The sequence below is a fragment of the Eschrichtius robustus genome, chromosome 13 (genome assembly GCF_028021215.1).
Source record: "Eschrichtius robustus isolate mEscRob2 chromosome 13, mEscRob2.pri, whole genome shotgun sequence".
Classification (NCBI taxonomy): Eukaryota; Metazoa; Chordata; class Mammalia; order Artiodactyla; family Eschrichtiidae; genus Eschrichtius; species Eschrichtius robustus.
Genome location: NC_090836.1, coordinates 101,242,773 through 101,267,034, shown reverse-complemented (window position 1 = coordinate 101,267,034; position 24,262 = coordinate 101,242,773). Strand labels below are relative to the sequence as shown.

The 24,262-nt window shown below is 40.0% G+C and overlaps 1 protein-coding gene across 1 annotated transcript in view; it reads left to right on the top strand.

Annotated features, from left to right (window-relative positions):
- Positions 1-24,262, top strand: part of EFCAB6 (EF-hand calcium binding domain 6) — a 264,209-nt gene that overhangs the window by 11,456 nt on the left and 228,491 nt on the right. Inside the window, exon 3 of the mRNA XM_068560155.1 lies at positions 15,680-15,825. Coding sequence (XP_068416256.1) covers positions 15,793-15,825 — 33 coding nt within the window. The 5' untranslated portion in view covers positions 15,680-15,792. The remainder of the gene's footprint in view (positions 1-15,679; positions 15,826-24,262) is intronic.

Genomic DNA, 24,262 nt, shown 5'->3' with positions numbered 1-24,262 from the left:
GTGCACGGGCTTCTCATGGCGGTGACTTCTCTTGTTGCGGAGCACGGGCTCTAGGCACACGGGCTTCAGTAGTTGTGGCACTCGGGCTCTGTAGCTGTGGCTCATGGGCTCTAGAACGCCGGCTCAGTAGTTGTGGCGCACGGGCTTAGTTGCTCCGCGGCATGTGGGATCTTCCCGGACCAGGGCTCGAACCCGTGTCCCCTGCATTGGCAGCTGGATTCTTAACCACTGCGCCACCAGGGAAGTCTTCAATAGCCTTTTAAAACTAATATTTTTATTTTTTAAATTAGAGACTACTTTTTTTTTTAATAAATTTATTTATTTATTTTTGGATGCATTGGGTTTTCTTTGCTGTGCGCAGGCTTTCTCTAGTTGCGGCGAGTGGGGGCTACTCGTCGTTGCGGTGCACGTGCTTCTCATTGCGGTGACTTCTCTTGTTTTGGAGCACAGGCTGTAGGCACGCGGGCTTCAGTAGTTGCGATGCATGGGCTCAGTAGTTGTGGTGTGTGGGCTCAGTAGTTGTGGCGCACGGACTTAGTTGCTCCGCGGCATGTGGGATCTTCCTGGACCAGGGATCGAACCCGTGTCCCCTCCATTGGCAGGTGGATTCTTAACCACTGTGCCACCAGGGAAGTCCCCAAAACTAATTTTTTTTAATGGAAAATAAATGCATGTAGAAAATAATGGTTTTAGTAACAATAGAAAACCATGTTATGTCTGCCTGAGGAATCTAAAAATGGAATAATAGCTCCTGTCCTCTTGAGATGAACTGATGAGGACATCTCTTGGGCAAAGTCTTTAGCATAACCCCTGCGATGGGGTGATGCACTTCGCCTCTCATCAACTCTAGGAAGACAGGTGTCACTGAGTTTCTGCAAGCTACATCAGGGTAGTTAGACGTCCTTTGGGGGTACCTTGTTCCTGTTCTTTTAAAATGTGCCATTTTCTTTACATCCCAAGTTAGGTCTTGAACTCCTGGGGTCTGGGTGGGCCATACTTCTCTTTCTGTTCCTCCACTCTCGCCAGTGTGTGGCCTGCAGCATTCGCTGAAGAATGAGCGGTTGAGAGCAGAGTTGGTTGGAAAATGCTTACACCAAGAACGTTTAGGTGTAACATCCACATAGGCTCCGTTTTCAGAGTGATCCAGATTTGGCTTTTCTGTATATTCATATTGTAATTGAAGTCTCACTAGCTTTTATGATCCTGCAGTTGGTAGAAATTAGAACTGGAGAAGACCCAACGGGTCATCCAGACCGTTCTCCCGCTGGAAGAGGATTATTCCCTACAGTGTACTCAGTAGCATTAGGAGGCATTACTTTTCATGTGATTACTATTTTTTTTTTTTGTGCTGTCTTCAGCTAAGTGTTTCTTGAGTTGAATCTCTTTGTATTCAAGTAATAAAATGCACAACAGGCAGTACATTTCTGGGTGATTATCTCACTCCTCAGGTGGTGTAATAGGGCATGAGGCCAAAGCCCTGGCATGCCTTATTGTTATTAGGAAGGGAATTTATGGATAAAATAAAGTGGTTAACTGCATCAGCCATAACCACAACGAGGAAGGCAGTTACGGCAGATCCCCCCACCCCCGTGCTTGGAGAGCAGGTCAGGTGGGAGACCAGAACCTTAGCCGTGCAGGCAGCAATGGGCTTGCCAGAGACTCGCCACTGCCTTCAAGGAACTTGTTAATTTTGCAAAAAGCAGCAGGAAAGCCTTGGCTGTTGACAGCAGTGCAAACTTGATACCTGGGAAGAGCCTGACTCTGGACCCAGCTCGGGGTTTAGCATTGTGCTCCTGGGCGAACTGCTTGCCTGCTCTGAGCACCCGTTTCCTCACCTATGAAACGGGAAGAGCAGTAAGTGATTGGGCCTGGGAAGGGTTAAATGATGGGTTTTTCATCCATCTTAAGCACATTTCCTGGTTCAAAGTGAGTCCCTCTTAAATGCTAATTGGATTTGAATCATTTTTTTCCCTTCTTAAAATTCTTCCTGAGCTTGAGTCTCTTGTCTCTTCTTTGGTCTTGCCCAGTTGTCTCATGTGCGCGATCGTCCCCGCCATCCGTGGTGCTCCTTCCCGAGCACTCTGTGCCATGTCATCGCGTCCCTTGCACGTGCCCTCACCCTGCCGTATCACGTGTGCTTTTCGAGACTCTGACCCCAATTAAACCGCACTCAGTGGCCCTGCCGTGCAGCTGAATGTGGCTGGAGAGACGCAGCGCCGCCACGAGTGCGGGCCCATGGGTTCCCGTCCACGGGCCTCGGGGGGGCTCTCAATGCTCCTGGCCGTCCTGCCACTTCTCCCGCTCTCCCGCTCGCCTTCCCTTCTAGATGGTGGTTTCATTCCATGTCCTTTCCCCGTCCTCACTTGCTGCTGATGACCCAACTTTCACAGAGAAAAGAGACACCAGCAGAAGGGAACTGCCACCCGCCCTCCTCTCCGCATTCGTTCACACGCTCTCTCTTCTCCTGGTCACGAGGCGTGAACGGTCCGTGCGCCTAGAAGAGGCTCGGCCACGAGAGGAGACCCTGTCTCCGCAGGCAAACCTATGGGAACCAGCCGTTCTCTCCCTCCTCTCCTGCTTCATCCCTCTTGGCCCTGAGGCTGGGTTGCGATCACGAGTATTCAGACGGGCTACTGATTCTCCTGTGTTAAGGACGGTTCTCTCCTGACCCCATCCCTCCTCCGGTTCCCACCCTTCTGCTTTACAGCAGAGCTCCTTGAAACAGGCGTCTCTGTCTGCTGTCCCTGATTCCCCTCTGAGTTCATCTGAACTCACTTAGACAGGCTTTCTCCCAACCACCCAGGTCCACCAGCATGGCTACTATTAGGGTCATGGGTGGTTCCCGCCTGGCTTAACCCAAAGGGCAGTTCTTGGTCCTCATCTTACGTGATTATCCCTGTAACCTTTGACACACAACATCCTTGACACACTTTCTTCTCTTGGTTTCCTGGACACTCCAGTCCCCTGGTTTTTCTCCTCTCTCACTGGTCACTCTCCCTCAGTCTCCTTTGCCAGTTCCTCCTCATCTCCCTGAGCTCTGAATGTCGGCGTACCCCAAGGCTCGGCCCTGGCAGCTTTTCTTTTTTTACACCTATTTTTCTGGTGGGCTGATCTGATATCATGCCTTTATGTACATTGTATGCTGACAATCCCCAAACTTCTGTCTTCATCCCTCGTACATCCAACTGCCTATTCAGTCTCTCCACTGGGCTATTGAATAAGCATCTCAACTGTAATATGTCCAGAAGGAATTCTTGATCTTCCCCTCCACACCTGACCTACCTACAGTCTCTCCCATCTCAGTTAATAGCCATTCGATCCAGGCTTTTTCTTGCCTGCCAGGTCACATCTGTAAGGAAATACATTGGCTCTTCCTTCAGAATGTGTCTGGAATCTGATCATTTTTCAACACTTTCTCCAAAAGCACCCTGGTCCAAGCCACAGCTTCTCTTGCATGGATGATTGCAGTAGACTTGTAACTGGACTTCCTGTTTCCTCTCTTGCCTCTGTAGATCTTTTTTTTTTTTTTTAGCATCTTTATTGGAGTATAATTGCTTTACAATGGTGTGTTAGTTTCTGCTTTATAACAAAGTGAATCAGCTATACATATACGTATATCCACATATCTCTTCCCTCTTGCGTCTCCCTCCCTCCCCAAATGTAGATCTATTCTTGACACACAGCCAGAGGGATCCTTTAAATGCAAAGGCCAGGTCATAACCCTCTGTGTAACCCTCTTCTCTGTACATAACCCTCCAGCGGCTTCACCCATCCCTTACAGCCTGAGGCTCGCGGGGGCCCATGTGGTTTTCCTCCAGCCAGCCTCCTGCTGCCTCTTTGTCCTCCTCATGGCATTGTTCCCTTTCTGGTTCCCTTCAGATCTCTGCTCAGTGTCACCTGTTTTCCTCCTCTGCTCCATTTATCTCCATAGCCCTTATGCATGTGTATAATTTACTTACTTTATTTGTCTTCCATTACTAGAATATAAGGTCCATGAGGCCCATGATTGTGCCAGTTTTGTTCATTGACCCCCAAGCTTCTAGAAGGAGATTAATAAACACGTTTTGACTGTATGAACATGTACCAAGCCACGTTCTTCTGGAAATTTACCTATGTTGTGATTCTAGGTTTCGGTTCATTTAAATGTACCTAGTTGAAGAAGGATGTATGTGGGACTCTGGATGAAGCTCTCAGCCTCACATGGCATCAGCCCTGATACGGTCCCTGCCCACAGGGACCTGCCAACGGATGGTGGCAGATAAGACAGGTCCAGACTGATACCATGCCAGGTAGTCAGGGCTGCCCGAAGAGAGGGAAGCAGAGCACTGGCCAATGTGGATTTCCTATACATGAAAAAGTTCTGATTCATTTCTTCAACCCTGTAAACTTGAGATTCTTCAGATCAAGTGCTTTAGAGGTGTTGCCTAGCCTGATTCTCTATACTCGTATAGTGCCATGCACATTCATCTGTTTTTGAATATTACTCATTACGCACTTGCGTTTAAATGTGAAGCCCAGTAGGGAATTTTTTTTTTTTTTTGCTGAGAAGGATAGCCAAGTTAGGAGCCTCAGACAATTGATGGCTATAAAACGTCCCTGTAGAGCAAGAACTTAGGCTTCCTGATTCACTTGAGGCAAGGGAGAGTTTTGTTTCTTGCTCTTATGCTGAGAGTAGCCAGAAAGGAATGAGCAGAAAATTTGGCCTGAGTTTTGAAATGCCAATGAGCCACAGACTGGCAGAATCTATGAGTTATAAATTCATAATTGCATGTAATAACGTGGTGACCACTGAGCGCCAGGGCCTTCTGCTGGCGGGCATGGGAGCGCAGCCAGGTTCACTCTAACAGTGGGGGCGTGAGCCTGGGTGAGACCCACAGCGCCCAAGATAAACAGGACATCCCCCGGGACTGTCTCTGGGATGCATCTGGTTTTGTGTCCGGCCTTGGCCTTGCTTCCTCTAAGGTCTTTTAATCACATTCTCAATAACCATCAGGTAAACATATTACCTTAAAAATTATTGAGAAGGCATCCCCTATGCCAGAGGTGTCCAGGGGGGCAGCTTCTCTCTTTGTCCACCAAGTGCTGCTACTTCCTCTGCCCTCCTCCCCCTCCCTCTTCTCCTCCCCCTCCTTTTTCTTTCTAATTCTGATGTAATTCACATACCACAAAATGAATCCTTTTAAAGTATACAATTTCGTGGCTTTCAGTATATTCACAAAGTTGTGTGACCATCACCACTACCTAACTTTTGTCACCCCCAAAGAAACTGCATACCCATTAGCAGTCCCATTTCCCCCTTCCTTTAGCCCTTGGTAATCACTAACCTACTTTCTGTTTCTATAGATTTACTTACTCTGCACGTCTTATATCAATTGAATCATATAGTAAATGGTCTTTTGGGTCTGCCTTAGCCTAATATTTTCAAGATTCATTTTTGTTGTAGCATGATTCAGTATTTCATTCCTTTTTATGGCTGATATTCCATTGTATATATGTACCACATTTTCTTTATCCATTTGTCTGTCGATGGGCATTTAGGTTGCTTCCATGACCTGGCTATTGTAAATAGTGCTGCAGTGAATATTGGGGTGTCTTTTTGAATTATGGTTTTCTCAGGGTATATGACCAGTAGTGGGATTGCTGGGTCATATGGTCATTCTATTTTTAGTTTTTTAAGGAACCTCCATACTGTTCTCCATAGTGGCTGTATCAATTTACATTCCCAACAACAGTGCAAGAGGGTTCTCTATTCTCCACACCCTCTCCAGCATTTGTTGTTTGTAGATTTTCTGATGATGCCCATTCTAACAGGAGTGAGGTGATACCTCATTGTAGTTTTGATTTGCATTTCTCTGATAATTAGTGATGTTGAGCAGCTTTTCATGTGCTTCTTAGCTATCTGTATGTCTTCTTTGGAGAAATGTCTATTTAGGTCTTCTGCCCATTTTTGGATTGGGTTGTTTGTTTTTGTATTTTGGAGATTAATCCTTTGTCCGTTGATTCATTTGCAAATATTTTCTCCCATTCTGAGGGTTGTCTTTTCATCTTGCTTGTAGTTTCCTTTGCTGTGTAAAAACTTTTAAGTTTCATTAGGTCCCATTTGTTTATTTTTGTTTTTATTTCCATTACTCTAGGAGGTGGATCAAAAAAGATCTTGCTGTGATTTATGTCAAAGAGTGTTCTTCCTATGTTTTCCTCTAAGAGTTTTATAGTGTCTGGTCTTACATTTAGGTCTCTAATCCATTTTGAGTTTATTTTTGTGTATGGTGTTAGGGAGTGTTCTAATTTCATTCTTTTACATGTAGCTGTCCAGTTTTCCCAGCACCACTTATTGAAGAGACTGTCTTTTCTCCATTGTATATCCTTGCCTCCTCTGTCATAGATTAGTTGACCATAGGTGCGTGGGTTTATCTCTGGGTTTTCTATCCTGTTCCATTGATCTATATTTCTGTTTTTGTGCCAGTACCATATTGTCTTGATTACTGTAGCTTTGTAGTATAGTCTGAAGTCAGGGAGTCTGATTCCTCCAGCTCCGTTTTTTTCCCTCAAGACCGCTTTGGCTATTCGGGGTCTTTTGTGTCTCCATACAAATTTTAAGATTTTTTGTTCTAGTTCTGTAAAAGATGCCACTGGTAATTTGATAGGGATTGCATTGAATCTGTAGATTGCTTTTGGTAGTATAGTCATTTTCACAATATTGATTCTTCCAATCCAAGAACATGGTATATATCTCTCAATCTGTTTGTATCATCTTTAATGTCTTTCATCAGTGTCTTATAGTTTTCTGCATACAGGTCTTTTGTCTCCCTAGTTAGGTTTATTCCTAGGTATTTTATTCTCTTTGTTGCAATGGTAAATGGGAGTGTTTCCTTAATTTCTCTTTCAGATTTTTCATCATTAGTGTATAGGAATGCAAGAGATTTCTATGCATTGATTTTGAATCCTGCAACTTTACCAAATTCATTGATTAGCTCTAGTAGTTTTCTGGTGCCATCTTTAGGATTCTCTATGTATAGTATCATGTCATCTGCGAACAGTGACAGTTTTACTTCTTCTTTTCCAATTTGTATTCCTTTTATTTCTTTTTCTTCTCTGATTGCTATGGCTAGGACTTCCAAAACTATGTTGAATAATAGCGGTGAGAGTGGACATCCTTGTCTTGTTCCTGATCTTAGAGGAAATGCTTTCAGATTTTCACCATTGAGAATGATGTTTGCTGTGGGTTTGTCATATATGGCCTTTATTATGTTGAGGTAGGTTCCCTCTATGCCCACTTTCTGGAGAGTTTTTATCATAAGTGGGTGTTGAATTTTGTCAAAAGCTTTTTCTGCATCTATTGAGATGATCATATGGTTTTTCTTCTTCAATTTGTGACTATGGTGTATCACATTGATTGATTTGCGTATATTGAAGAATCCTTGCATCCCTGGGATAAATCCCACTTGATCATGGTGTATGACCCTTTTAATGTGTTGTTGGATTCTGTTTGCTAGTATTTTGTTGAGGATTTTTTCATCTATATTCATGAGTGATATTGGTCTGTAATTTTCCTTTTTTGTAGTATCTTTGGTTTTGGTATCAGGGTGATGGTGGCCTCATAGAATGAGTTTGGGAGTGTTCCTTTCTCTGCAGTTTTTTGGAAGAGTTTGAGAAGGATGGGTGTTAGCTCTTCTCTAAATGTTTGGCAGAATTCACCTGTGAAGCCATCTGGTCCTGGACTTTTGTTTGTTGGAAGATTTTTAATCGCAGTTTCAATTTCATTACTTGTGGTTGGTCTGTTCATATTTTCTATTTCTTCCTGCTTCAGTCCTGGAAGTTTATACCTTTCTAAGGATTTGTCCATTTCTTCCAGGTTGTCCATTTTATTGGCATAGAGTTGCTTGTAGTAGTCTCTTAGGATGCTTTGTATTTCTGCGGTGTCATAACTTCTCCTTTTTCATTTCTCATTTTATTGATTTGAGTCCTCTCCTTGTTTTTCTTGATGAGTCTGGCTAATGGTTTATCAATTTTGTTGACCTTCTCAAAGAACCAGCTTTTAGTTTTATTGATCTTTGCTATTGTTTTCTTTGTTTCTATTTCATTTATTTCTGCTCTGATCTTTATGATTTCTTTCCTTCTGCTAACTTTGGGTTTTGTTTGTTCTTCTTTCTCTAGTTCTCTTTGGTGTAAGGTTAGACTGTTTATTTGAGATTTTTCTTGTTTCTTGAGGTAGGCTTGTAGAGCTATAAACTTCCCTCTTAGAACTGCTTTCGCTGCATCCCATAGGTTTTGGATCATTGTGTTTTTGTTGTCATTTGTCTCTAGGTATTTTTTGATTTCCTCTTTGATTTTTTCAGTGATCTCTTGGTTATTTAGTAACGTATTGTTTAGCCTCCATGTGTTTGTGTTTTTTACTCTTTTTCCCTGTAATTGATTTCTAATCTCATAGTGTTGTGGTCAGAAAAGATGCTTGATATGATTTCAATTTTCTTAAATTTACTGAGGCTTGATTTGTGACCCAAGATGTGATCTAACCTGGAGAATGTTCTGTGTGCACTTGAGAAGAAAGTGTAATCTGCTGTTTTTGGATGGAATGTCCTATAAATATCAATTAAATCTATCTGGTCTGTTGTGTCATTTAAAGCTTGTGTTTCCTTATTAACTTTCTGTTTGGATGATCTGTCCATTGGTGTAAGTGAGGTGTTCAAGTCCCCCACTATTATCGGGTTACTGTCGATTTCCTCTTTTATAGCCGTTAGCAGTTGCCTTATGCGTTGAGGTGCTCCTATGTTGGGTGCATATATATTTATAATTGTTATGTCTTCTTCTTGGATTGATCCCTTGATCATTATGTAGTATCCTTCCTTTTCTCTTGTAACATTCTTTATTTTAAAGTCTATTTTATCTGAGTATTGCTACTCCAGCTTTCTTTTGATTTCCATTTGCATGGAATATCTTTTTTCCATCCCCTCACTTTCAGTCTGTATGTGTCCCTAGGTCTGAAGCGGGTCTCTTGTAGACAGCATATATATGGGTCTTGTTTTTGTATCCATTCAGCAAGCCTGTGTCTTTTGGTTGGAGCATTTAATCTATTCATGTTTAAGGTACTTATCGATATGTATGTATCTATTACCATTTTTTAAATTGTTATGGGTTTGTTTTTGTAGGTCCTTTTCTTCTCTTGTGTTTCCCACTTAGAGAAGTTCCTTTAGCATTTGTTGTAGAGCTGGTTTGGTGGTGCTGAATCCTCTTAGCTTTTGCTTGTCTGTAAAGCTTTCGATTTCTCTGTCGAATCTGAATGAGATCCTTGCCGGGTAGAGTAATCTTGGTTGTAGGTTCTTCCCTTTCATCACTTTAAGTATATCATGCCACTCCCTTCTGGCTTGCAGAGTTTCTGCTGAGAAATCAGCTGTTAACCTTATGGGAGTCCCCTTGTATGTTGTTTGTCGTTTTTCCCTTTCTGCTTTCAATAATTTTTCTTTGTCTTTAATTTTTGTCAATTTGATTACTATGTGTCTCGGTGCGTTTCTCCTTGGGTTTATCCTGCCTGGGACTCTCTGTGCTTCCTGGACTTGGGTGGCTGTTTTCTTTCCCATGTTAGGGAAGTTTTCGACTATAATCTCTTCAAATATTTTCTCTGGTCCTTTCTCTCTCTCTTCTCCTTCTGGGACCCCTATAGTGCAAATGTTGTTGCATTTAATGTTGTCCCAGAGGTCTCTTAGGCTGTCTTCATTTCTTTTCATTCTTTTTTCTTTATTCTGTTCCGTGGCAATGAATTCCACCATTCTGTCTTCCAGGTCACTTATCTCTTCTTCTGCCTCAGTTATTCTGCTATTGATCCCTTCTATTGTATTTTTCATTTCAGTTATTGCAGTGTTCATATCTGTTTGTTTGTTTTTTAATTCTTCTAGGTGTTTGTTCTTTAATTCTTCTAGGTCTTTTTTAAACATTTCTTGCATCTTCTCAATCTTTGCCTCCATTCTTTTTCCGAGGTCCTGGATCATCTTCACTATCATTATTCTGAATTCTTTTTCTGGAAGGCTGCCTATCTCCATTTCGTTTAGTTGTTTTTCTGGGGCTTTATCTTGTTCCATCATCTGGTACATAGCCCTCTGCCTTTTCATCTTGTCTGTCTTTCTGTGAGTGTGGTTTTTGTTCCACAGGCTGCAGGATTGTAGTTCTTCTTGCTTCTGCTGTCTGCCCTCTGGTGGATGAGGCTATCTATGAGGCTTGTGCAAGCTTCCTGATGGGAGGGACTGGTGGTGGGTAGAGCTGACTGTTGCTCTGGTGGGCAGAGCTCAGTAAAACTTTAATCTGCTTGTCTGCTGATGGGTGGGGCTGGGTTCCCTCCCTGTTGGTTGTTTGGCCTGAGGCGACCCAACTCTGGAGCCTACCTGGGCTCTTTGATGGGGCTAATGGCAGACTCTGGGAGGGCTCACGCCAAGGAGTACTTCCCAGAGCTTCTGCTTCCAGTGTCCTTGTCCTCACGGTGAGCCACAGCCACCCCCCGCCTCTGCAGGAGACCCTCCAACACTAGCAGGTAGGTCTGGTTCAGTCTCCTGTGGGGTCACTGCTCCTTCCCCTTGGTCCCAATGTGCACACTACTTTGTGTGTGCCCTCCAAGAGTGGAGTCTCTGTTTCCCCCAGTCCTGTCGAAGTCCTGCAATCAAATCCTGCTAGCCTTCAAAGTCTGATTCTCTAGGAATTCCTCCTCCCATTGCCAGACCCCAGGTTGGGAAGCCTGATGTGGGGCTCAGAGCCTTCACTCCAGTGGGTGGACTTCTGTGGTATAAGTGTTCTCCAGTTTGTGAATCACCCACACAGCAGTTACAGGATTTGATTTTACTGTGATTGCGCCCCTCCTACCGTCTCATTGTGGCTTCTCCTCTGTCTTTGGATGTGGGGTATCTTTTTTGGTGAGTTCCAGTGTCTTCCTGTCGATGATTGTTCAGCAGTTAGTTGTGATTCTGGTGCTCTTGCAAGAGGGAGTAAGCGCATGTCCTTCTACTCTGCCATCTTGAACCAATCTCTCTAGCTTCAGTTCTTAAATTTAGGTCTTTGGTTGATTTTGAGTTAATTTTTTTATGTGGTATGAAGTGGGGGTCCAGTTTCATTCTTTTGTATGTGGATATCCAGTTGTCCCAGCACCATTTGTTGAAAAGACTATTCTTTCTGCATTGAATGATCTTGCAGCCCTTGTTAAAAATCGGTTAATGCTACATTTAAGGGTTTGTTTCCAGGTTCTCCATTCTATCCCATTGATCTGCATGCCTGTCCTTATGCCAGCACCACACTGTCTTGACTACTGTTGCTTTGTAGTAAATTTTGAAATCAGGACGTGTAAGCCCTGTAACTTTGTTTTTATTTTTTAAAGATTGTTTTGGCTATACTGAATCTCTTAAATTTCTATATGAATTTTAGGCTAAACTTGTCAATTTCAGCAAAAAAGGCAGCTGAGATTTTGATGAGCATTAAATTGAATCTGTCGATCAATTTGAGGTGTATTATAATCTTATCCATAAACATGGGATGTCTTTCCATTTATTCAGATCTTCTTTAATTTCTTTTCAGTGATACTTTGTAGTTTCAGTGTACGAATTGTGTACTTTTTGTTAAGTTTATTAAGTATTTTATTCTTTTTGATACTATTGTACATGGAATTGTTTTCTTAAGTTTATTTTCAGTGTGTTCATTGCAGTTGTATAGAACTACAATTGATTTTTGTATATATATTTTTTAAATTTTTTAAATGATTTTTGTATATTGATCTTGTATCCTGCACCTTACTGAACTTGTTTATTATTTCTAATAGTTGTGTGTGTTTGTGTGTTTTTGGTGTGTGTTTGTGTGTGTGTTCCCAAGGATTTTATACGTACAAAGTCATATTATCAGCAAATAGAGATAGTTTTACTTATTAGTCTCCAATCTGGATACCTTTTATTTATTTTCTTGCCTAGTTGCCCTGGCTAGAACCTGCAGTACAATGTTGAATAGACATTCTTGTCTTGTTCCTGATCTTAGGGGAAAACTTTTATCCTTTATTCTTTTATCATTACGTATGAAGTTAGCTATTGGTTTTCACTGATGCCCTTTGTCAGGTCAAGGAAGTTCCCTTCTATTTCTAGTTTGTTGAGTGTTTTTATCGTGAAAGGGTGTAGGATTTTGTGAAATACTTTTTCTGCATCAGTTGAGTTGGCTGTGTGTTTTTTCTTGATTCTATTAATGTGGTGTGTATTACATTCATTTTTTTTTTTAGGGGCATATATTTTAATTTAATTTTTTATTTTTTTTAACATCTTTATTGGAGTATAATTGCTTTACAATGTTGTGTTAGTTTCTGCTGTATAACAAAGTGAATCAGCTATATGTACACATATATCCCCATATCCCCTCCCTCTTGCATCTCCCTTCCACCCTCCCTATCCCACCCCTCTAGGTGGTCACAAAGCACCGAGCTGATCTCCCTGTGCTATGCGTCTGCTTCCCACTAGCTATCTAATTTACATTTGGTAGACTAGATAGCTAGTGGGAAGCAGCTGCATAGCACAGGGAGATCAGCTCGGTGCCTTGTGACCACCTATGTTCAGCCATTCTTGCATTCCTGGGATAAATCTCACTTGGTCATGATGTCTAATTCCTTTTAATGTTGCTGGATTCAGTATGTTTGTGCTTTGTTGAGGATATTTCCTGTATTCATAAGGAATATTAGCCTTTAGCTTTCTCTTTTGGTGTCTTTGTCTGGTTTTGGTATCGATGTCATACTGGCCTCATAGAATGTGTTGGAAAGTGTTCTCTCCTTTTCTGTTTTTTGGAAGAGTTTTTGAAGAATTGGTTTTAATTATTCTTCTTTAAATACTCGGTAGAATTCACCAGCGAACCCATCTGGTCCTGGGTTTTTTTGCAAGAAGTTTTTTGACTGCTAATTCAGTCTTTTGTTTTAGGTCTATTCAGATTTTCTGTTTCCTTTTTAGTCAGGTTCAGTAGCTTGCATTTTTTAAAGAATTTTCCATTTCATGTAGGTTATCTAATTTGTTGGCATACAATTAATTGTTCATAGTATTCCCTTAGAATCCTTTTTTTGGTGAGGTCAATAGTAATGTCTTCTCTTTCATTCTTGATTTTAGTAATTTGAGTGTTTCTCACTTTTTCCTGGTCTGTCTAGCTAAAAATTTGGCAGTTTGCTGATCTTTTAAAGAGCTAACTTTTAATTTTGTTGGCTTTCTCTATTGTTTTTCTAAATTTGATTTTATTTATTTCTGCTCTAACCTTTATTATTTCCTTCATTCTCCTCACTTTGGGGTTAGTTTACTCTTATTTTTCTAGTTTCTTGAGGAAGAAGGTTAAATTATTAATTTGAAATTTTCCTTTTTAATATAGACATTTACAGCTATAATTTTTACCCTAAGCACTGCTTTAGCTGCATCCCATAAGTTCTGGTATGTTGTGCCTTCATTTTCATTCATCTAAAAATATTTGCTAATTTCTCATTGGTTATTTAAGAGTGTGTTGTTTAATTTCCACATATTTGTGAATTACCTCATTTTTTTTGATACTTATTTCTAATTTCATTCCTTAGTGGTTGGAGAGCATACTTTGATGTTTTCAGTCCTTTTAAGTTTATTGAGACTTGTGTTATGGCCTAACAAATGGTCTATCCTGGAGAATGTTCCATGTCCACTTGAGAAGAAAGTGTATTCTGTTGTTGGGTGGAGTGTTCTATAGATGTCTGTTAGGTCTAATTGGTTGAAAGTGTTGTTCAAGTGTTCTGTTTCCTTGTTAATCTTCTGGCTAATTGTTGTGTCCGTACTGAAAGTGAGCACTGAAGTCTCCAGCTGTTATTGTTGAAGTGTCTGTTTCTCCTTTCAGTTCACCAGTTTTTACTTCATGTATATTGGGGCTCTGTTATTAGGTGCATATATGTTTATTTTGCCTTCATTTATTCTTTCTCTAATGCTCTTTCTTTCTTTATGTAGGTCTGAGTTTCTGACCCATATGATTTGTTCTTCTCTCTGAAGAAGTTATTTTAGTAATTCTTGCAAGCAGGTCTGCTTACAAGCAGGTCTGCTGGTGACATTTCCTCAATTTTTGTTTGTATGATCAAGTCTTTATTTGTCTTTAAATCTGAAGGCTATTTTGCTGGATACAGAATTCTAGGTTGGTGGGGTTTTTTTTTTTCCTTTTGACAGTTTAAATGTTTCATTCCACTCTTTTCTTGCTTGTATGGTTTCTGAAGATAGGTATGTGTGGGCCGTACTTTTTTTTTGTTGCATGTCTCATAAAATTTTTGTTGAAAACTAGACATTTTAAGAATGTGGCAGTTCTCAAAATCATATTCTCCCTCCTTTCCGTGTTTTGTTTGTTTAGTGACTTTTCTAAACTAACTTTGTAAGGTCTGTATTGTTTGTCACGTGTGGCCACTGAAGTCCCTGACTGCTTAGCTTATTGGTCAGTGTGTGATGGGACAGAGGTTTCCTTAAATGCCTGGACACAATGGTCTTCCAGTCTTTGCCGAGGGGCTCTTGGTGTGTGTTGGAGCATTCTGTCAGCACTCAGCCAGGCAGTTTACAGCCTCAACCTCCACCTCCTGCTTGTGCAGAGCCTCAAGGTCAGCCAGAGCTGGGAGCTTAGGGCCTTCTCAGGTCTTTCCTAGGCAAGCACATAGCCCTGGACATGCGCACAGCCTTCTAGATTCCCAGGAATATGTGGGAGCTTCTCAAAGCCCCTACGGACATCTCACTCCCTAGCTTTTCGGTTTAAGCTTTTTGGTTAGGCTATTATTTGCTCTGTCTGTTATCCACCCGCTCAGGCAGTTAAAATTTTAAACAATTGCCCCTGAATTTTTTTCAGCAAATGCCTTTTGACAGTAGCTTGTTCTCACTGGGCAAGCTCTGAATCAGTTCAAATAAAGACAGCCTTGTGAGAGGGGTCTTTCAGGGGGCCATCAGGTAAGTCACATAATGGAAATTTTCTGATAATGGGGCTTTGAAGGAGTTTCAACCCTGTTCTTTCCCTTCCAGTGTCTGGCAGTCTGCTGGGTTTTCACTGTGATTGTAGGATGTTGGTTTCAAGGCTATTGCAGATTTGGGGGTGAGGGGAGATGGGAATAGTGGAAGTTAAAATGCCATAAAACTTGGTGTTCATTCTGAGATTCTGGCATCTCTCATGAGTAAGCACTCCCCAGATTGCTGCAAACCTTTGGTTAATTTCCAGAGTTCTGAAACAGCTGATTCTGACAGTTTTTGCCAGTGTTCTCATTACTTTTTTGGAGATGATTTTCAGAGGTCCTTACTCCACCATTTTTGGTGCTGTTTTCCCCAGCTGTGCCTCTGACTTGTGTGTTGGATGTTCAGTGAGGCACTTCAAGAGAGCTCAGAGTACCCAAACTTTCCACCCCTGCTGCCCACCCCCCAAGAAATGAGTCACTGGTAGTTGAGGTGCAGGTGGGTTTTCCTATCCAAATGCCTCTTTGTTGTCCCATTTTTGAAGATTATTGGATCTGCTATAAAAGTGAGTCTAAAATCACAATTCTGTGTTCCCTTTAAGAATAGTCTTTGAAACATTGGCAAGAAGGTCATGACTAGCGGCATTTTTACAGTCTCCAGCTGCCCTCTCAGAAAAGGAATAGATAGGAGGTTGGCCACATTTTTAGGATGTGCTTGAAGATAATGTAACCTATATATATATTTTTTTTATATCACAGGGATTTAACGTGCAAAATGGCAGTTGTACCAGATTGGCATACTTTGTATCCTCACACACAAAAATTCACGCATTTAAGACCCCACTCTTCACCATGTAGAGTGTATTCAAGGAATGGTTTCCAACATATGTTCAGACCTTCTTCATGTGAGTATTCCTGAGCAAATGATACCAACAGTAGATATCATTATGTATGTTTAGTATGTACTAGACTCTGTACAAAGGCCTCTCATGACATTTAATCCTCACAGTAAAGCTGTGAAATAAATTCTGTTATTGTCCCAGTTTTCTTTATGGGGAATCTGAGATACAGGTTTATCAAGCCACTTGCCCAAAAGTTGCATAGCTTTTAGGTAGCAGGGTTGGGATTTGTACCCAGACAGTGTGATTCCAGGATCCATGGAATTAACTACTATGTTATCTAGTATACTGCCTCACTCCTCAGTTTTTTCTTAATTAATAGACTATATTTTTTGAGTAGTTGGTTTTTTTTTTTTTTTTTTTTTTTGGCCACACTGTGTGGCTTGTGGGATCTTAGTTCCCTGACCAGGGATAGAACCTGGGCCACGGCAGTGAGAGTGCCGAGTTCTAACCACTGGACCACCAGGGAACTCCCTGAGTAGTTTTAGGTTTACAGAAAAACTGAGCTAAAGTACAGAGGATTCCCATACACCTCTTTACTCCCCATCCCCAGTTTCCCTTATTACCAGCATTGGCATTAGTGTGGTACATTCATTAGAATTGATGAACCATTATTGACACATTATTAGAGTTCACAGTCTTTGTGTTGTACGTTCTTTGGGTTTTGATAAATGTATAATGACGTGTGTCTGCTGTTACTGCCTCGTACAGAGTAGTTTCACTGCCCTGAGAATCCTCTGTGCTCTGCCTGTTCATCCCTCCCCCCCCCCGCAATCTCAGGCAACCATTGGTCTTCTTACTGTCTCCGTAGTTTTGCCTTTTTCAGAATGTCATTTAGTTGGAATCATACAGTCCGTAGCATTTTCAGATTGGCTTCTTTCACTTAGCAGTATGCACTTAAGGCTCCTTCATGTCTTTTCATGATGTGATAGTTCATTTCTTTTTTTCTCTGAATAATATTCTCTTGTATGGATGTACAACAGTTTATTCACTACTGAAGGACATCTTGGTTGCTCTCATGCCTTGGCAATCATGAATAAAGCTGCTATAGACATTTGCATGCAGATTTTTGTGTGGACGTAAAATTTTAATTGATTTGGATCACTCAGTTTTTTTTTTTTTTTTCATGGCAGGAAGCAGAAGCTTCCTCATTTCCTTTTTTTTTTTTTTAATATTTATTTATTTATTTATTTATTCATGGCTGTGTTGGGTCTTCGTTTCTGTGCGAGGGCTTTCTCTAGTTGTGGCAGGTGGGGGCCACTCTTCATCGTGGTGCGCGGACCTCTCACTCTCGTGGCCTCTCTTGTTGCGGAGCACAGGCTCCAGACATGCAGGCTCAGTAGTTGTGGCTCACGGGCCCAGTTGCTCCGCGGCATGTGGGACCTTCCCAGACCAGGACTCGAACCTGTGTCCCCTGCAATGGCAGGCAGATTCTCAACCACTGCGCCACCTGGGAAGTCCCGATCACTCAGTTTTAAAGCAATAAAATTTGACATTATAATTTCCCAAAAATGTGTCTTTTCATTTGTTCATTCCTCCCTCCCTCCCTTCCTTCACAAACATTTTCTGAGCCCTAATATGTGACAAGAACTGTCACAGGGACGGAGGATAAAGAGACGGGTCCAGTAGAGGGTCTGCCCTGGAGGATACCACAGTCTTGAGAGGGAGAGGAGGAATTCCAGCAGAACAATACCAGTGCCGGTCCAGAAGCACGTACAAAGCGCTGTGAGTGCACAGCCTGAGGAACCGGAAGGACTCAGAGGGACGTAGTGAAAGGATGGACCGGAAGAAAGGCATTCTAGTCACAGGTCACACTCGCCACCTGTGCTCATCTGCATCAGTGAGAGGCCACAGGCATCTACCAGAGAGACTATTTCAGGTGGGCCATGTGTCTGTCCAAATCTCAGGAAAGAGGGGAGAATGGATGTTGAGGGATAACTGGCAATTTCCAACACAAACAGTTGTCATCCATAATAAATCTCTTCCAGCTCAATAGCTCCACGCCTAGAGTATACTTTGGGTGTATCTTAGTTTAACTAGCTTTCTGACAGTACAAAGAAGAATGGAGTGAAGTGGGATTACTGGATTAAAGGGCATCCACACTCTTAAGGCTCGTGAGCACCACCGAGTTGCCTTTTGGAAGCTTGTACTGCACATCCCCACAAGTAATATTTAAAAGTACTTGTTTCTCAATAAATGCTGGAGAGGGTGTGGAGAAAAGGGAACCCTCTTGCACTGTTGGTGGGAATGTAAATTGATACAGCCACTATGGAGAACAGTATGGAGGTTCCTTAAAAAACTAAAAATAGAACTACCATACGACCCAGCAATCCCACTACTGGGCATATACCCTGAGAAAACTATAATTCAAAAAGAGTCATGTACCAAAATGTTCATTGCAGCTCTCTTTACGATAGCCAGGACACGGAAGCAACCTAAGTGTCCATCATTGGATGAATGGATAAAGAAGATGTGGCACATATATACAATGGAATATTACTCAGCCATAAAAAGAAACGAAATGGTTATTTGTAGTGAGGTGGATGGAGTTAGAGTCTGTCATACAGAGTGAAGTAAGTCAGAAAGAGAAAAACAAATACAGTATGCTAACACATATATATGGAATCTACGGAAAAAAAAAAAGGTCATGAAGAACCTAGTGGCGAGATGGGAATAAAGACACAGACCTACTAGAGAATGGACTTGAGGATATGGGGAGGGGGAAGGGTAAGATGTGACAAAGAGAGAGAGTGGCATGGATATATATACACTACCAAACGTAAAGTAGATAGCTAGTGGGAAGCAACCGCATAGCACAGGGAGATCAGCTCTGTGCTTTGTGACCACCTAGAGGTGTGGGATAGGGAGGGCGGGAAGGAGGGAGATGCAAGAGAGAAGAGAGGTGGGAACATATGTATATGTATAACTGATTCACTTTGTTATAAAGCAGAAACTGACACACGATTGTAAAGCAATTATACTCCAATAAAGATGTTAAAAAAAAAATAAAAGTACTTGTTTCTCAATATCCTAACACAGAATATTATCTCTTACGTTTTGTCCATTTGATATGCATAAACAATATTCTGTTGTGATTTTAATCTGCATTTCTCTAATGGTGAGGTTAACTTTGATTGTCAAGTTCATCAGGTTTATGTCTTTCTTTTGTCAGCTGCCTGTTCATGTCCTTTGCCCATTTACCCACTGTGCGTTGGTCTTTTTAGTTATTTGTATGAGCTCTCTGTATTAAAAATATTAATCCTTTATCTGCCTTATGTGCCATCAGTATCTTTTTTCATTTGTCATTTGCCTTTTATTTACGTTTTTTTTAAAGTACTGAATTATTTTTTTCTTTTCTAAATAAAAATTATATATATAGAAAACAAATATATTTAAATAAAAATTATATACATACATATATAATGTCTCCTAGCACCCCTTTTCTCTCCAGAGTTGGTCACCATTAAGTGTTTGGCTGGCCTGTCTCTCATGCATGTCATGCATGCACACACACCTGTAGACATGTACTTATATAACTCATATTAAAGAAAGCACAATTCATGGGTGAATCTGTGAGCCACAGATATTAGACACCCTGTTTCCTTTTAAGATGTTTTTTGCTTTATGTTTATGTTTCAATCTGAATAATTTCTGTTGACCTGACTTTCTATTCGCTAGTCCTTTCTTCTACTGTGTACAGTTTTGCTGTTAAACAAATTAAATGAGCTCTTTGCTTTGATATTGTATTTTTAATTTCTAGCTTTTTCATGTGCTTTAAAAAAATAGTTTCCACTTCTCTGCTGAAATTCCCTAGTGTTCAGCATTTTGTCAGTTTTCCCTTAATCTCTTTAACATATTTGTCATTCTTGGTTTAAATACCTGATCGTTTCTACATCTGTTCTCTCTGTGGGTCTTCGGGTGATTCTTTTTTGCTCTTTTTTTATTTTTTATTTTTTATTTATTTTATTTTATTTTTACAAGAGATAAATAGACTGACACCAAGCATTGTACATGGATGACCACAACAAAAGCAACAATGATTGCAATTACCAAACATGAAACACACTCATACTATGTCATAATATTGACATTCAGTCCAGTAATCCTCCACTGTAACAGCTCCTTTACTTTGCAGTGAAAATTGATTTGTATATTCTTTGCCTCTGAGTCCTTGTGGGATTTTTTTTTTTTAATTCAGACAGAAAGTCACAAAAATTATACTCATCCTCATCAGTTCACTCAGTCCCATGTAATTAATTTTTTTTTCATCTTGATCTTTTGTTAGCACTTTTATGAGTTCATCAGTTTTTCATTAGAGTTCTGAAAATGCTTATTCATTCAGTTCAGCGGTACAGTCAGTTACCAGAAACCTGTACTTGTCAGAGTCTTTTCCATGAATTTCTTGAAGATGAAAGCCTTTTATAGGAACATATTTGCAAAAGCATCAGAGTACACCCAGAACTGTCTGTAAATGACAAAAGACTTAAAAATGACCACTGTTAAAGATTTGAGGAAAGTTCATAATAATGCAGTTGACGAGAAAATTAGTTATTTCTGAGATATACATTTTAAAGTAATAACTAGGATTATTACTTATAACATTATACCAGAACATATAAGATTTTTAGAAATTTCATGTAATGTCTGAAACATTTATATTAACATATTTCCATACATATTTCCATACAAATACAAAGATTTTTAGAAATTTCATATAATGTCTGAAACCTTTATATTAACATATTTCCATACATATTTCCATATAAATACAAATATAAGATTTTTAGAAATTTCATGTAATGTCTGAAACATTTATATTAACATATTTCCATACAAATAACCCAATGAAAGTTTAGTATTAGTTGTTTTGTTTGTTGTTTTATACTGCAGGTTCTTATTAGGCATCAATTTTATACACATCAGTGTATACATGTCAATCCCAATCGCCCAATTCAGCACACCACCATCCCCACCCCACCGCAGTTTTCCCCCCTTGGTGTCCATATGTCCATTCTCTACATCTGTGTCTCAACTTCTGCCCTGCAAACCGGCTCATCTGTACCATTTTTCTAGGTTCCACATACATGCATTAATATACGATATTTGTTTTTCTCTTTCTGACTTACTTCACTCTGTATGACAGTCTCTAGATCCATCCACTTCTCAACAAATGACTCAATTTCGTTCCTTTTTATGGCTGAGTAATATTCCATTGTATATATGTACCACATCTTCTTTATCCATTCGTCTGTTGATGGGCATTTAGGTTGCTTCCATGACCTGGCTATTGTAAATAGTGCTGCAATGAACATTCGGGTGCATGTGTCTTTTTGAATTACGGTTTTCTCAGGGTATATGCCCAGTAGTGGGATTGCTGGGTCATATGGTAATTCTATTTTTAGTTTTTTAAGGAACCTCCATATTGTTCTCCATAGTGGCTGTATCAATTTACATTCCCACCAACAGTGCAAGAGGGTTCCCTTTTCTCCACACCCTCTCCAGCATTTGTTGTTTGTAGATTTTCTGATGATGCCCATTCTAACAGGAGTGAGGTGATACCTCGTTGTAGTTTTGATTTGCATTTCTCTAATAATTAGTGATGTTGAGCATCTTTTCATGTGCTTCATGGCCGTCTGTATGTCTTCTTTGGAGAAATGTCTATTTTGGTCTTCTGCCCATTTTTGGATTGGGGTGTTTGTTTCTTTAATATTGAGCTGAATGAGCTGTTTATATATTTTGGAGATTAATCCTTTGTCCGTTGATTCGTTTGCAAATATTTTCTCCCATTCTGAGGGTTGCCTTTTCGTCTTGTTCATGGTTTCCTTTGCTGTGCAAAAGCTTTGAAGTTTCATTAGGTCCCATTTGTTTATTTTTGTTTTTATTTCCATTACTCTAGGAGGTGGATCAAAAAAGATCTTGCTGTGATTTATGTCAAAGAGTGTTCTTCCTATGTTTTCCTCTAAGAGTTTTATAGTGTCCAGTCTTATATTTAGGTCTCTAATCCATTTTGAGCTTATTTTTGTGTATGATGTTAGGGAGTATTCTAATTTCATTCTTTTACATGTAGCTGTCCAGTTTTCCCAGCACCACTTACTGAAGAGACTGTCTTTTCTCCATTGTATATCTTTGCCTCCTTTGTCATAGATTAGTTGACCATAGGTGCGTGGGTTAATCTCTGGGCTTTCTATCTTGTTCCATTGATCTATGTTTCTGTTTTTGTGCCAGTACCATATTGTCTTGATTACTGTAGCTTTGTAGTATAGTCTGAAGTCAGGGAGTCTGATTCCTCCAGCTCCATTTTTTTGCCTCAAGACTGCTTTGGCTATTCGGGGTCTTTTGTGTCTCCATACAAATTTTAAGATGATTTGTTCTAGCTCCGTAAAAAATGCCATTGGTAATTTGATAGGGATTGCATTGAATCTGTAGATTGCTTTGGGTAGTATACTCATTTTCACAATGTTGATTCTTCCCATCCAAGAACATGGTATATCTCTCCATCTTTTGGTATCATCTTTAATTTCTTTCATCAGTGTCTTATAGTTTTCTGCATACAGGTCTTTTGTCTCCCTAGGTAGGTTTATTCCTAGGTATTTTATTCTTTTTGTTGCAATGGTAAATGGGAGTGTTTCCATAATTTCTCTTTCAGATTTTTCATCATTAGTGTATAGGAATGCAAGAGATTTCTGTGCATTAATTTTGTATCCTGCAACTTTACCATATTCATTAATTAGCTCTAGCAGTTTTCTGGTGGCAGTTTTAGGATTCTCTATGTATAGTATCATGTCATCCGCAAACAGTGACAGTTTTACTTCTTCTTTTCCAATTTGTATTCCTTTTATTTCTTTTTCTTCTCTGATTGCCGTGGCTAGGACTTCCAGAACTATGTTGAATAATAGTGGTGAGAGTGGACATCCTTGTCTCGTTCCTGATCTTAGAGGAAATGCTTTCAGTTTTTCACCATTGAGAATGATGTTTGCTGTGGGTTTGTCATATATGGCCTTTATTATGTTGAGGTAGGTTCCCTCTATGCCCACTTTCTGGAGAGTTTTTATCATAAATCGGTGTTGAATTTTGTCGAAAGCTTTTTCTGCATCTATTGAGATGATCATATGGTTTTTATTCTTCAACTTGTTAATATGGTGTATCACATTGATTGATTTGCATATATTGAAGAATCCTTGCATCCCTGGGATAAATCCCACTTGATCGTGGTGTATGATCCTTTTAATGTGTTGTTGGATTCTGTTTGCTAGTATTTTGTTGAGGATTTTTGCATCTATATTCATCAGTGATATTGGTCTGTAATTTTCTTTTTTTGTAGTGTCTTTGTCTGGTTTTGGTATCAGGGTGATGGTGGCCTCATAGAATGAGTTTGGGAGTGTTCCTTCCTCTGCAATTTTTTGGAAGAGTTTGAGAAGGATGGGTGTTAGCTCTTCTCTAAATGTTTGATAGAATTCACCTGTGAAGCCATCTGGTCCTGGACTTTTGTTTGTTGGAAGATTTTTAATCACAGTTTCAATTTCATTACTTGTGATTGGTCTGTTCATATTTTCTGTTTCTTCCTGATTCAGTCTTGGAAGGTTATACCTTTCTAAGAATTTGTCCATTTCTTCCAGGTTGTCCATTTTATTGGCATAAAGTTGCTTGTAGTAGTCTCTTAGGATGCTTTGTATTTCTGCGGCGTCTGTTGTAACTTCTCCTTTTTCATTTCTGATTTTATTGATTTGAGTCCTCTCCCTCTTTTTCTTGATGAGTCTGGCTAATGGCTTATCAATTTTGTTTATCTTCTCAAAGAACCAACTTTTAGTTTTATTGATCTTTGCTATTGTTTTCTTTGTTTCTATTTCATTTATTTCTGCTCTGATCTTTATGATTTCTTTCCTTCTGCTAACTTTGGGTTTTGTTTGTTCTTCTTTCTCTAGTTTCTTTAGGTGTAAGGTTAGATGGTTTACTTGAGATTTTTCTTGTTTCTTTAGGTAGGCTTGTATAGCTATAAACTTCCCTCTTAGAACCGCTTTTGCTGCATCCCATAGGTTTTGGGTCGTCGTGTTTTCCTTGTCATTTGTCTCTAGGTATTTTTTGATTTCCTCTTTGATTTCTTCAGTGATCTCTTGGTTATTTAGTAACGTATTGTTTAGCCTCCATGTGTTTGTCTTTTTTACGTTTTTTCCCCTGTAATTCATTTCTAATCTCATAGCGTTGTGGTCAGAAAAGATGCTTGATATGATTTCAATTTTCTTAAATTTACTGAGGCTTGATTTGTGACCCAAGATGTGATCTATCCTGGAGAATGTTCTGTGCGCACTTGAGAAGAACGTGTAATCTGCTGTTTTTGGATGGAATGTCCTACATATATCAATTAAATCTATCTGGTCTATTGTGTCATTTAAAGCTTCTGTTTCCTTATTTATTTTCATTTTGGATGATCTGTCCATTGGTGTAA